The sequence below is a fragment of the Neopsephotus bourkii genome, unplaced genomic scaffold, assembly GCF_033783945.1.
Source record: "Neopsephotus bourkii isolate Nb327-2 ecotype Australia unplaced genomic scaffold, CSIRO-AGI_Nbou_v1 NB_1511, whole genome shotgun sequence".
NCBI classification, from domain to species: domain Eukaryota; kingdom Metazoa; phylum Chordata; class Aves; order Psittaciformes; family Psittacidae; genus Neopsephotus; species Neopsephotus bourkii.
In genome coordinates this window covers 1,923,851-1,938,493 of record NW_026901987.1, presented here as the reverse complement: position 1 = coordinate 1,938,493, position 14,643 = coordinate 1,923,851, and the positions used below count along the sequence as shown (strand labels likewise).

The 14,643-nt window shown below is 42.8% G+C and overlaps 1 protein-coding gene across 4 annotated transcripts in view; it reads left to right on the top strand.

The window, feature by feature from the left end:
* BACH2 (BTB domain and CNC homolog 2) overlaps positions 1-14,643 on the top strand; it is a 191,277-nt gene that overhangs the window by 140,322 nt on the left and 36,312 nt on the right. For all 4 annotated transcript variants that reach the window (XM_061369810.1, XM_061369812.1, XM_061369809.1 and 1 more), the window contains one exon: positions 827-1,081. In XM_061369810.1, the coding sequence (XP_061225794.1) occupies positions 839-1,081 (243 nt within the window). In that variant the 5' untranslated portion in view covers positions 827-838. The remainder of the gene's footprint in view (positions 1-826; positions 1,082-14,643) is intronic.

Here is a 14,643-nt window from a genome sequence, read left to right as displayed (position 1 = left end):
GCAGGAGCAACCCCAGACCCACATGCTGCCCTGCAGCCTCCACATGGGTCAAGGGTTTTTCTTGTGTCTGTGGGTCTAGAATTCAGAAACTGCTCTTTTATGTAAATGGCATTAAACCACTGGTGAGGGTATGTTGCTTTAGCCATACCTGGAAACAGATTTCTTCTGAAGCCACTAAACAGTTTTTGCTCACCCTTGAGTTTTAAAATCATAAATTCTGATTGAGAAATGAAGCCACTGTAGTTAGTGGTTTGTCTTCGTTGTCTTTGCAGGGTACAGTTCCACCTTGGCTTTCGCTTGAGCTGAGGTCTTCAGTGTAAGCATGCAGCGCTGCCTGTCCAGTGGAGATGAGACAGGAGTTTTGAGGGTTTTTTCCTTTAATATGAAAGTAAAAGAAGCAAGCACAAAGCCCTATTTTCATTATTAGAAGACCCAACAGTTACTTGTGCTTTTTTTGCTAAAATCTAAAATTTCCCATATCTGCATGTTATTTTGTTGCCCCCTACTCAGTTGAAACTCTTAGAAGTGTAGTAGGTGGTTGAGGGAAAGCACTCTGCAGTCCATCTAAACTCTGCTTTGGTTTTGAGGGGAAAGTTGAGGGGTGAATAGGTAATTGAAGCACAGCAGAGTGAAAGCTGGTGGCAGTGAACACTGTTCCTAATATCTTTCCTGAGCAACTTGCTTGGATTTAAGAATTATGGGCTACTTGGCCATGGTCCCGAGGTATCCAGAAATTAAGCAGCATCCCACCGTACCGTGTTTGCCCAGCAGCTATGTAGCTCCTCAATGCCTTGTTTGTGTTTTCTCCCCGCCTTCTCTGTTGCAGGGTGTGAACGGCATGTCTGTGGATGAGAAGACTGACTCCCCCATGTATGTGTATGAGTCAACGGTGCACTGTACCAATATTCTCCTCTGCTTAAATGACCAGCGGAAGCAGGACATTCTCTGTGACGTGACGCTGATCGTGGAGGGGAAGGAGTTCCGCGCCCACCGGGCTGTGCTGGCTGCCTGCAGCGAGTACTTCTTGCAGGCCTTGGTCGGGCAGACGGAAAATGACCTGGTGGTCAGCCTGCCGGAAGAGGTACAGTTTCTCACCTTGCCCACACTGTAAACACGAACCCCTTCCGACCTGAGCAATGAGGAAGACCTCTATGGCCAAGGGGTGTGTGGTGCAGGTTTCGATGCCTGCCCCAGCACTGCTCTGAATGCGGTTTTTGCGTTCAGATGGGTTGCAAATTGCTGAAGGCTGAACTTGTTCAGTCCAGCCTTTCTCACAGCTCCTAGAAGTTACGGTGGCAAAGCTTTAAGATGCTTCAGCTCACCTTTGTCACTGCCACCAAGGGAGCCGTACCCAAACACTCAATTGCCATAGCTTTGGTCAGGACATAATCAGGACCTTGATAGACTTCTGCTCTTCCAGACATGAAATTTGAAAGGGGTGATATAGCTGCTAGACAGCAGGTTATTGTTGAAAAATCGTTTGAGCTGTCACATTGCTGGGAATCACACTGCTGTCCCGTCCCGCTCCCCCACACTTTCCGGCAGCTCATATCCTTGTCCTCCTCTTTCCCCTCTTCTGCACCTCACTGAGCCTTGCTTCCTCTCACCTCCCCTCACAACAAGTTTAGGTTAACTGCTTTGGGCCATGTGTTTTCCACTGAGAAACCATGAGCCGTCTGTCAAAAGGCAGGGTTTTTCTCATGCAGCATGGTTCCCACAGCAGGAAGCCAAGGGATGTAGAAAATACATACCTCACTGGAAAGTTTACTTTATTTTACCACAAAATCTCGCTGGCTGGCTTCCACCCCCACTGTAATTTCCTCACAGCCATACAGCCGTGACAGCACAGCTACTGAAGGGCATGCCAGTGGCTTTGCTGTCCACAGAAAAGGCTACGTGTGCCTGCTGGCCAGACTGCCATCACCAGCCACCTCAGCACTGCCTACCCGATGCCTCTGTCTGGGATGGGCAGCACAGGCATGGTGGCAGTGTACCCAGAGCATGGGGCAGCAGTCACTCAGTTGGAAGGTGCTCTGGCATACAGAGGGGTTTTCAGCATCCTTTGCTTACTGCCCATGAAGAAGCATGGTGTGTTTTAAATGATGTCAGGTCCCAAAGTGTCACAAACCATTTCCCCCCCCTCTAGTTTAGCCCTCCAGAAACTTCAGTGGATTCATGATGTTGTCACAGCACAAGTTGGAGAGCATTCAAAGTAGGTCCCTGGGGTGATTTCATCATGTCTTGACACTGAATATTACTCATGAAGAAATTTCAACCCAGACATTTTGCATAGGAGTTTAAAGACATCACAGAGGACATGCTAGGATGCACACTATGATTCTGCAGCATCCACTGATAATTTCCAGTGGAAGAATCGACTCTGTCAGCGTAGCATAGCTTTTGCAGTGCAAAGCTAAGGCAGGAGCAGAGAAGTGACAAAACACACCCAGGGGTGCACAGGTATGAAGAGATAGGAGAGTATCAGCACTCTTCTATAAAGCCTTGGTGAGACCTCCATGTATGATTCAGGTCCTGTTAGAGAGATTTAATTGAAATTCACATAAGCATATACAAGAATGACTGAAGTGTTCATAAAAAGGAGCCTGACCTGGTTCAGCAGAAGGAGGAGAAGACAACCATAGCAGGTTTGTATGACTGGCGTGACAACTGAGACATGCTACAGCTCTTGTGTAGGCAGAGGAGATGAAATGGCTGAGAGGAGGAATTTCTCTTTAATACTAACGACAGTGTTGCCCCAAGCATCGATTGGTTTCAACTAGCTTTTAGTAAAAGTAGATTGGAAATCAGCAGATTTCTAAGCACAATAGTGGTGGGGTGCTGAGCCACAGGCAAGTGAAAGGAGCAGGGATCCTGCTGTGTCTGCGCTTGGTGACCCAGTCCTATGTTCATATGACACTAAAGATTTAAAACACAAAGCTTTGTCTTTCTGTTTCATGAGATACTGCAAAAAAATATTCCTCCAGTCCAACCAGAAATTATTTCTATTTAAGTGAATCCCCTTTGGATAAATGAAGTATTAAAGTTTCAAATTCTAAAATATATCGCATGAAAGATCAAAACATTTTAGTACCTAAATGTTACACTGGTGATTGCTACAGGTCTAGTGAAGTCTATGGATTTACAGCAGCAGTGAATCTAGTTCTGAAGGTTTTTCACAACACCTGAGACCACCACTGTTAACTTTACCACGTGCTTCTGTTAGTTGCAGAATGCCAGGGCTTTAACCTTCTCATCCTGGAAAATAATTCCCTTAGCCTTTTTAAAAAAGGTACTACAGTTACCAGTGCTTACTAGTACAGATATTTTCCATGTGCAAATTAACTGCATTGATTCTAACAAGTCAAACAAATTAGCTACCAAGCAAATTAGATTCAATGCAGATGTGGTGAGTTAAATAATTTCCTCACAAATGCTAGTCAGGAGAGAGGTAAAGATTGCTGCCTGATGCATTTTGTTGTTCCTCAGTTATTCCTTGGTTTTTAAGATGCACATCTCTGCTTCTGGCATGCCTCTGCTTCAGAGTGCCAGGAACTTCGGTAGTTGCCTGTGCATAGATAATGGGAAGTGCCTCCAACAAAGAACAGTGTGGGAGCTCCCGACAAAAGGAACTGAAACACTCCTGGATTTAAAGATCTGATAGCAGGGGAAACACCATCTTAGTTGTAGTGCATTAAAAGAAGTTAGCAGGGTCTTCTACAGTTCACAAGATAATGGCTCTTCCCAAGGCTTTTGTTGGTTTTAGTCTGTGGTCTGCAGAACTCTGACAGCCCATGAGTTATTGCTAAAGGTATCTGTGAAAACTGACTTCATCTGTCATGCAGGGAGTTACTCCTCCAGTGGAGAAATTTCAAACTGAAGTTGAAAGTTGATGTCTTGAGCCAATACTTTTTTTCAGGTTTAGAGACTATTTATGTTGGCATATACTTGTAGAAAAACAGAGACTGAAAATAATTTGTAAATACAGCCTTCACAGATCAGAACTTTTCTGAAGGTGATGATCACTCATAAATTAACAAAGCTGTTTTTAAGTCAACAATGCAAGCGTTGCATTTTAAATTCTGGCATGGTTTGAAAACTGCTAAAGTGTGCCGTTGTGGAGAAAGGGCATTATTATTATAATTTCTCAAAGGTTTGATGTCAGAGGTGGATAAAGCTTTGTTTATAATGCTTTTACACTCATGTAATGTTGGTGTGAGGGAGCTTAACATCAAAACAAAGAACTTCTTTTTGATTATTCAAAGCAGTAAATCTGCCTCTGAAGTCTAAATTGCAGACTTTTCTTTTACTTCATAGCATGTTGGGGCCTTTTTGTTAATCTGGCATCCAGACATTGTTAACTATTGTCTAGATAAACAGTGAACAGATGTTTTTTACATTATTTCTTGTTTATATCCAATTACAAGCGAGAGCAGTCTTTATGATATGCCAGTCATTTCAGTGGGGAGACATTGTGCATGCTCAGAATTGGGACTGGGAGAACTTACAGGGTTTTAAACCGCTGCAAAACTTTGTGTTACACATTTCAAATCAGTTCAGGCATGACTTAATGGGCCTCCATTCAAACCTTTCCCTAATCAACTTAAGCTAAGTCAGTACAGAGCTAATTCTGCACTGATTGAAGAGTTTCCATAAACCATTTTGTTGTAGCCTTGGTAATTTGATTTTGTACTACACCTTTTGTTAAAGCACTGGATTTTAGTGTGTAGATAAGCACTTGGAAAAACAGCCACATAATAACACGGGCTCAGACGTGGCCATGGTGTGTGATCAGCCCTCAGAGCACAGTTAGAGGAACAGAGTGTATCAGCTGCCTACAGCTAATTAAAAAGGACCCCGTTAGCTCTTAACTTCTATGCTTTTCTCTTTATTGGCAGGTTTTGGTAAACAAGTAGAACCTCACCTGCTTTTCACCCAGTGTATTTTTCAGCAGTTGTGCAGTTTGTTTCTCTGTCAGGTGCTGTGAAATGCAACCCAAAATTAGTATTTTCTTAAAACCGAGTTTAAAGCTGTAAAGTTAGTAATTCACTTCATACCCCTAACTGTTGTTTTGTTTTATTTAATCATGAAAACTGGTCTTCCTTCCTTTAACAAGGCACTTAATTAAGGTTTTAATTCACGATAAGAAGTTAAATGGCACTTACAAGCCTTTTTTAATGGTTTCCACTTCCCATCCAGCTTACAAAAAAAGGTGTGATAGAGAGAGAGACACGGCTGTCAGCCAGGGGTATTGTAGGTCATGCCAATATTAGCTGGCAGCGGGCCATTATCCAATTAACATTGCTTCATTGCTGCAAGTAATAGCTCTCGAGTAGATGATTTAGTCATTCATGCTGTAGTGGTACTCTACTTTACTTGAGAAGGAGCCAAGCTACTTTACTTGAGCTTCATCAAATAGGCTTTTTATTCACTATTATTACCTGCCTGGCTTTGCTAAAAGAAGTGCACAGTGAGCCTATACGGCAAGCTGAAAGCTGGGCGCTGGACAGAGGAACATTCTGTGCAAACACCTTATTCACTTGGTTTTCTGAAAGCTGAGGTTGCAGTTAATTGGGGAAAAAATGGAAACAGCAACAACAAATAAACCCCCTCAGTTGCATTAGATTCCTACAGCTTAGAAATGAGATGCCTGACCTTGCTCATGGGTTTTTTTTACTTTGGGGTATACATTTGAAAATACTTTCACCTGGTCATTCCAGCTGTGAGATCACCAAATGCTTTTCTGTCTGGTGGAATTAAACACAGGTCTTCTGAAGTAGACTGCGCTTTCTCTAGCACTGGTTTGATACTGAGCTTTCTCTAGCACTGACCTAATACTGCCCTTTCTATTACAGACTAAAGGTATAAAAGTACCTTAGTACTCCAGTAGGCTGGTTAGTTTTACCTGTAACCTTGAATTTCTTGCATCTGTTTCAAAGAATGGTTACTGGTGACTTTTTTTAGTGCACTCAACTATCTGCTGGAAATGTTGCCTTCCAGAAGGATGAAACAGAGTTGTCTTTGGCTTACAAATCTTCCACAGGGCAAAGGGAAGCAGCATCTCTTTTAGGAAGAGGCGGTGAGATGTGCTTGGGGAGCCTTTTTTGTTTGTTTATCCACACAGCTCTTTTCTTTGCTATTAAGAGAATGATGTTCAAAGTAGATGTTGGCACACACCACAGGCTGAATTTCTCCGCCTTCTTACTGCTTTACTGCTCCCTGATGGCTGCTGCCAAACCTACTGTTTCCCCACGAGGTCTAGCCCTGTGAAATCTGTCATCTGCTTCTTCGCTTGATATGGGTTAACTCCCTCACACAGCTAATCTTTGCAAGGAGAAAGGCAGGACGGGACTTCGATTCGGATTCAAGGCTGGCAAAAGCTGAGTATGTTGGAAAGCGAGGGCATGCGGCACCCTGGGGTGGGACTGAGCCAGGCATCTAACATTAGTATGGCTTGTAGCTGACAGGGAGGAGAAATACTGGCAGCTGCTAACCATCCATGCCAACCCGCCAGCCTGAGGGAAAAATGCTGGGAATTAGCCAGGGAAAGATGATCGTGATGAGGAGAAAATCAAAGGCAGGATGCAGGAGGTCAGCTATTACATACCCTGCTGGCTAAAGGCGATTATTATTCCTTTTTATCTCTCTAGAAAGAAACCGTATTTTCTTACTTTGTCTCTTTCCTTTCCATGTACTGTGTATATGTATGAATATAATATCTTTAAGGAACACAGGGACTGAGCTGGGAGTGCTCTCCACAGGAGCATCTAGTGGAAGAGGTGATAAATGTGGGAAAGGGGAGCAAGAGGGCAAGAAAAAGTTTCTTTCCCAGCTGGAGGGATGTTATTACACAGTAGGGAACAACGAAAGACTCTTTGTCACCCTAGAGATGTATTAGGAATAGCTAAGGTTAGTTCTTTAAGAATAGGAAGCATTAATGTGGTTTTCTCTTTATATGACTGTAAAGGCCATCGATGTTCTTTGCAGATTGCAGTACTGGCCAGAATTATTTCTGCTGTGGCTCAGGAGGCAGCCGTGATCTGCAAACCTTTGTGAAAGCCACCACTCCCTTCATCCACAGAGCTTTTTGTAGTGGCAAGAGTCTGTATCCATCAGGCTTCTAGTAAAGTCAGACTTCAAACTCATTTCCACTTCAGCCTTACCTCAGCAATGCCACTTCAGTGAGTCCACATGGACGGAAGTTAGGTCTTTGGTTCCCAAAGTTCCTCTTGAGGAATATGTTATTTTTCATGCTGATTCACAATGCTGACACTAACTGCACAGAAGGATGACTGGAGGCTGCAGGTCTATAGTGAGAGTAAAACTGAGCATCTGGGTACTTTTTGAGGTTTTACATGACATGATAGTAATTCAGGAGAAACCATGAGACAGAAATTGGTATTGTTTGGTGTGCGTTGGTTATGTGGCCCAATACAAGGTACAAACAACATAGTTTGTTTCTAGGAGGTGAGTGAGAAAACAGAAAGGAAACCATCAAGATGTGATATGAAATTCCAATCCCTGTCTTGCTGCAGAGACTTCTGGCACTGCCTGATTTTTCATGCCTCAAGTATGATGAAGAAACTAGCTGCATGCTTTTCATTCTGCATGGTGTAACTTCCATTATTTTCTGATGAGGGCTGTCTTTCTACTGATGTTGCTTCTCTGATCTTTTCCAGTGGAGTAAAGCAAAAAACATCTCTGTTGTGTTGTGAAGAGAGCTAGGTTTAAAAAGCAAAACAGAAGCCATGCATACATGCATGTTAAGGAGAGAAAATCTTGAAATAACTCCTCTCCTGCCCTTTGTCGGTAGCTGTACTATTTATTTATTTATTCTAGTAAGCATATAAAACTGTACTGTCGAAGGGGATGTGGAGGTGAATGCTCAGAATCGTGTTCACCACCGCGATAAGTGAACTCAATTGCATTGCCTTTGTTAGACTCCTGCCTGCCGTTAGTGCTAAATTGGGCTGATTGACTGTGATTGCACTCTGTATTGAAAAGGCAGTTTGCAGTGTGGAAACTTTCTCTCTCAAACATGACAAGCGATCTAAAATGTAGAAGATGTCCTGAAGAGTAAGTCCTAGAGGTAGAATGTAGTAAGGGCATGAGCAGAAGGAACAGGGATGTGTAACAGGAGATATATTTTATTTGTTTTAAATTTGGACTTGTTGGGGGTATTTTCCGTATTCAAATATGTATGTAGGCAGGAAGGAGAATGAGGTGGCTGAGCCATGATTGTGCCTCAACAGAACTGAAAGATCTCCCTTTCTCCCCCTCCACCTTTCAATCTCTTACCTTTGCTTTTCCTTTCTCTGAAAATTTAATGCCAGCAAGCTAAGCACCTGCTTTCTTAGGAGTCCAGAAATATAGGCTGAGCATTTGCCATTTGAATAAACAGACAGATAAGGCCCAGATAAGACACCCCTCAGTTTCACCACTTCAGAGACCACAACCTGTAAGGTATTTTCTAATCCTAGTGCTAAGCTTTGTTTTGTTAGCGTTCCCAGGACCCAAATAAGATAAGGTTTTATCTCCATACAGCACTGTCTGACAAGGATTCCCCAGTGAATAATGTCAGATCGACTGTTTTTCTCAGCTACTAGTGAAATTGAGCATGTTACAGGGTGGAATATGGCATGTATTCAAATGATGCATCGCAGCAGTCAACAAACATTAAGGCTAGGCAGTATGGTTCAATTTGGAAGTGAAATATGGGGTTTAGGTGAGCAGAAGGCAATTGAATCGTACTAGGATTTGGGAATGAGATGCTCTTTGTGAATTTTACAGGCAGGCTGTTGTGTTTTTTAGAGGAACAAGTAGACTTACTCTGTTTTGCATGTTCAGTGCAAGCTCTGAAAGGAGAAATGGGATGTTTATTCCAGGACTTTTGTGCAGTCCTGAATTTTCATCTCTTCCACTTTGATGGGGGCTGACGGCAAACACCTCTGAGTCCCAGCACAGTCTAACACTACTAAAAGCCATGTCCTTGGGCACTTTATTTACTTTGATAAAATAAATAAGTAGGAGCAGCTGTACTTGGTCAAACTACAGATCCATCTAGCCCAGGCTTGGTTTGTTTTAAAAATGAGATACAAGTTCTCTGAAAGAGCTTGAGAGGAGGCTTGTGTGGTTGTTTAAAGACTTAAATGAAAAGTATCAGGCATATCTCTGGGAAGCATGTTTTAGTTTACTGGGGAAAGAGACCATGAGAGCCACCAGCAGTTGCTTTGAAGCCAGATTAAAATCAACTGAAAAAATTGGCACATGTTCTTAGCAACAAACTGCCCAGTGATGTGTATGACTGGACATGGTTTCAGAACTGTAAGGCAAATGGCCTTGGAAAGGGATGAGCTTTAGACAGCCCTCAAAGAAGTTTGGTGCTCAGTACAGATGTAGTTGAGTGGAATTTAAGATCCTAGGATAACAGTTCAGATTTCCTAATAAATTTTTTTGTCTTTCACTTTGCTTAATCTGACTTTGTAAGAGCAGATGGTGTCAAAGTGTGTGGTTAAGTGTGACTGTTTCCCACACAAAGAGGTCCTTGTACCTTTTTCTTAGTTTACAATTTGTATTTTGGGAGGGTTCTTCAGGGATTTTTTGCTTAAAGTTTGCACAATGCATCTTTCAGGTCACTTAAGAGTTAGTGATGAGGCTTTACAAGACTTCGTGAAGGAAAGTAGGTTAATTTGTAATTGATATGGCACCATGAATTCCTTCCTGTGACCCAGGGACTGCTGCTAGCCAGGGGTCTGCAGTTAAAATAGCTATAGCTGGGCTGAGAACAGCAGAGAATCATGGTACTAGCACTTTCAGTAAAACCAGTATATAAACAAGGTGTCACCAAACAGCTGGAATTGAGGGGTATTGGTTCTTAAGTTAAAACATGGTAACATAAAACCTTCAGCACTAGATTTTTGAGGTCTCTTGGGAACAAATAAAGTATTGTTATCACCTCTCTGAGAATGCTGGGGTGGAAGCTGATGCATCAGGTGGGAATTACAGCACAGGTCTGTACATCAGGTCAGTGATGATTAAATCACCTTGTGTGAATCACTCAGCTGTGTTTACCTCTCTAAATGCTCTGGTTCACATTACCTCACACAGAGGTGAACAGACTGACCCACAGCTGCCACAGCTGCTAGTCCCGGAGCAGCCCATGTATCTAAACCCAGAGATTCCACCTTATCACTCCCCAGGCAGAGTTTCAGTCTCATTTTCTTCCCTCTCTATCTTTTAAGTGTGCAGGAGGCATTGAGGGGATTTTCAGACTAGTTGCAGCATTTTAAAGATAATTGGGGTAGAATAGAACAACTCGTTGCCTTATCTGGTCAGTTGGTCCTGAACGACTGATGGGCTTTACTCTGTGTCCTCTGCCTTCTTCCTGCATCACCTCTGAGGTCCTGTGCACTGCCATCAATAACAGCTGCTGAGACTACCACATCCAAGAGGAAGGTAGACGTGGAGGCATGGAGCAGATCAGAAGGAGTCTGTGAACTGCTGCAGACTTCCAGTCACCAGGAGACTGGGGCACCTTGAGGGTGCTTCATTAGGAATTTGAGCTGTTGCAGAAGAAATTCTTAATTTAAAACTAATAATCTTGATACTTGAGAGTGAGACGTAAAAAGTTTTTCCTGTAGTATCGTAATTTTGGGGCATCGCATTTACCCAAACAGTAGGCAAGCAGGTACCTAGCAAGACCTGATCTCTTCCAGAGAGAGTTAATCAGTCTCGGCAGATGGGAGCTGTGGATTTGCAGGACCTCAAAACCCAGCCATCTTGGTTTTGGTGTTGAAGCAACCATCTTTAGTTATGTATCTTTTGCACCTAATCCATATCATTCCCTGCAGCAGCTGCTCATCATTTCAGAACAACACTTTAGAGAACTGGAAGACTGCAGAGAGATTTCACAGGTGTGACCCAGGATGGATTCAGTGATGGTATTGTATTCTCAGTGCTCCCTTCTGTTCCTGCAGTGTCAGATATACCTCCTGAAGCCAAGGCTGAGGTGGGTTTATGGGGGTAGTACGATAGAAAGGAGACCATCCAAATAAAAGAATTGACCCAGAAAGGGACCTGAAGAGTGCTAATAGTTTAAAGAGATGTGGGCATCCAGTGTATTGTGCATCAAACATGTGGTAATGCTCTACTTGAAATCTGCTTGTGATAAGACCAGATTCCCCAGTCTGTGCATATACATCTTTATGTTCCCAAGATGGGTGGGGATGAAGTCTGTAATAGTGTTTCGAGGTAAAAAAAAGTAGATTTAAAGAAAATGTCCTTTCAGACTTTACCAGTGCAGTTCTCAGTTTCAGGAGAAAATACCTTAGATGAAGTGGTCCAGGATTTTCATCAGACAGTCAGCTAAGAGGCTGAGGCTACGTTTTTTGGCTGTGTAAAACTTCTGCCTGTGGGAAATGTGTTGGTTTTTTGCTTCCCTTTGAAATTGAGCCTGTGTTCCTCTGTTTCAAGGGCCTGCAGCTAGTAAGAAACTAGTCTTAAGCAACTCTGAAAGCAAAATACCTTTCCATCTCTGACCACACAGCAGTAGTACAGCATGCCTAGCCACTTCTCTCCCCAGATACACAGGCAGAGAAAATTTCCTTGTCAGGGGATTCTTGGTCAAGTAAAAACAGAGTAAGTTCAAGTTATTTCCTGTTTCTTTCAAAGGACAGGGTAGGAGCCAGTAACCTTTCAAGACAGGAAAAAGTTGGGGAAAGACAAATCCTGACAACTTCCCTTCTGCTTTCCGCAGAGGACTAGTGCTCATTTCTGCTTCCAGAAGGTGAAACTGGGCTAGAAGAGGACAGGTTTACAGCCATTCCATCTGCCTGTTGAACTATTTTTTTTCACCTTATTTTCATCTGACTGCAGATTTCCATGTTCCCCCATGTATGACTTTCTGTATATGGTGTTTTTGTCTGGACATAAAGCCAAATCAAGCAGTTTCTGTCTATTCCTTGAACTTGTTAGTTTTGAAGAGACTGGACATGTCAAACTAAGGCCACGTTTTAAATGTCTGAATTAATTTGTTAAATTCAAGGCACAAAAAATAGAGTTGCCTGTCTTCTGTAAAAGCCATCTATTCTTGTCATTTTTGTCTGATTTATATAAGCAGTAGCCATTAAGGACAAATAATACCTATACCATTGTCCAAGGAAGTGAAGAATTAAGAGGTGTCCATGACATATATAGGCATTGGGGTATGCTACAGAGAAGCTTGTTCACATTTACAAAGTCATTAAAGCATTCAGAAAGCAGAAACCATTGCTTTCAGTACTAGCAGAAACTTTTCAATCATTAACTCCTTTTCTTCTTTCCCTGTCATCAATGTACCTTTCAGTTGGAGGATAGAGAAGAACAGCTGGTAAGAGCTACCTCGGGCTTGGTTTAGTTTTGCTTCCTTTTTAAAGATGAGCCTAGTCCTTCTCTTATGGAATTTATGCTTATGGGTGAGGTTACAGTCCGGTTCTGAAACTGGTTTTCTGCAGAGGAATTGCGTAGCTACAGGGGGTCTGAGAATTCATGGTCATTTCTTGTTACTGTGCTTTGTACCTCTTGGTTGAATGGTAAGGTGGTAATAAAGCCCTCTCTAAATATTCTCTTTCATGAAAGGATGTTTTACTCTAAACAGGCTTTTCTTTTCCCAAGCTGCTCTGATTGCACGTAGAGGTAAAAAAAGGGTCAGGTGTCATGTATGTTCTTGAGAGGCTTCAGAGGTGTCTTTATTGTTGTAAAAGGCAGACGAAATCAACATTGTTATAACTATTTGACCAAATTATTTCCCTACTGGTACTAAAATTTCTTAAAGACAAGGTTTTCATGAGGCCTTTTTGTAGCTCATTGTCTGCGCTGTTATTTTTTATTATTATTTATTTAAGGGAAGGGAGAAATTTGTTCTATTTGCAGCTTTCAACCCTTGTCCATCTGTCAGGTGGATGTATATTTACAGGAATTAATGAATGCCCATTTTTATTTCTCCCCTGTCATGGTTTAAGCCCAGCCGGTAACTCAGAACTGCGCAGCTGCTCGCTCACTCCTCCCCCTTCCTCCCCCTGCTCAAGGAGGGATGGGGAGGAGAATTGAAAGAATGTAACTCCCACGGGTTGAGATAAGAACAGTCCAGTAACTGAGGTATAACACAAACCACTGCTGCTAACACTAGTAATAATAATGATAAGGGAAATAACAAGGGAAGAGAATACAACAGCTCACCACCCGCTGACTGATACCCAGCCTGACCCGAGCAGTGATCTAACCCTTCCGGGTAACTGCCCCCAGTTTATACACTAGGCATGACGTGCTGTGGTATGGAATACCTCTTTGGCTAGTTTGGGTCAGGTGTCCTGTCTCTGCTTCCTTCTGACTTCCCCTCCTCCCTGGCAGAGCATGAGGCTCAGGAAGTCCTTGGTCAGAGTAAACATTACTGAGCAGCAACTAAAAAGATCGGTGTTATCAGCTCTGTTCCCAGGCTGAAAGTCAAAAACACAGCACTTCATCAGCTACTAAGGAGAAAAATGACTGCTACTGCTGAACCCAGGACATCCCCTTAGAACAAAGGTTACATCATCATTGTCTTTGGAAAGCTTTTGGATCAGCTTGTCTTTGTGTGTGCACAGCATTTTTTGGTACCATGCCAAGCACCCCGTTGAGACTTTAGTAGTGATCAGAGGAACAGAAGGAGATTTTGAAGTTTGGATATAAACCCTATTCACATGAGCAAAACTTTGTAAAACCTCCATAGCAGTCTACTGGAGAGCTGGGCTCTCTATTGTATGCTCTCCATGCCCATCTCTGCTGGGATGAAACAACTCCTGCCCTGCTGCCTCTGAACACGAGGTCCTCCAGCAAATGTGGGAAGAACTTGATCTGAACTTATTCTTCAGGAAAGCAGCCATCCCTCAGCAGGCTGGCATTTCCTCACCCTCTTTATGCATGTGGTTCTGACATGCAAATGCTCTTGCTTAGTCCTATCAGCTGCATGTCATTCTATTCTGGGGAAGGTGAGAGCAGCAACTGAAATGGATGCAGCTCCAACAGGCATCAGCTTTATTCTTTTTACCCCCAAAAAGTTAGTCTTAGCCTTGGGTTTGTATGGTAGTTACAGCACAAGGGGGAAGCATCACTACTAAAAACGGAGAGCAATGAAAAATGCAGTGGCTGCCCATCAAGTGAATGTATTTGTCATTTGGTGTTTGTATGGCTGATGAGCTCTCTCTGCACTTCACCAGTGCTCTGGTTGGCCAGGGTTCTTTAAAGGTCCCTGAGAAGCCTTTACAGCAAATGAAGGAACTTTGGCAAGATCCTGCATTACACCATGCCCTGCCCAGCATTCCTATAGTTCTTGCCATTTCCTGCGCCTTACAACATGGCTGTGGCTTTGGACAGCAAGCACATTTTGTATTTTTATATTTCCCAAATGAGTTATGTTGAAATGTCTTTCTGTATGAGGGTTGTTACTGTGTGCTGTGGATTTGCAGAGGGGTGAGGGATTTTTGTTATGTGTGGTTATGTGCTGTTTCATGGCTCTGTTTTATTTCCTCTTTCATCCTCCTCCTACTCTCTCTTCTACCTGATTCATTAAATTAAATCTAACATAGCGGCACATTTAGACAGAAGTGACACTTGGCTATGCCAGTTCCCCAG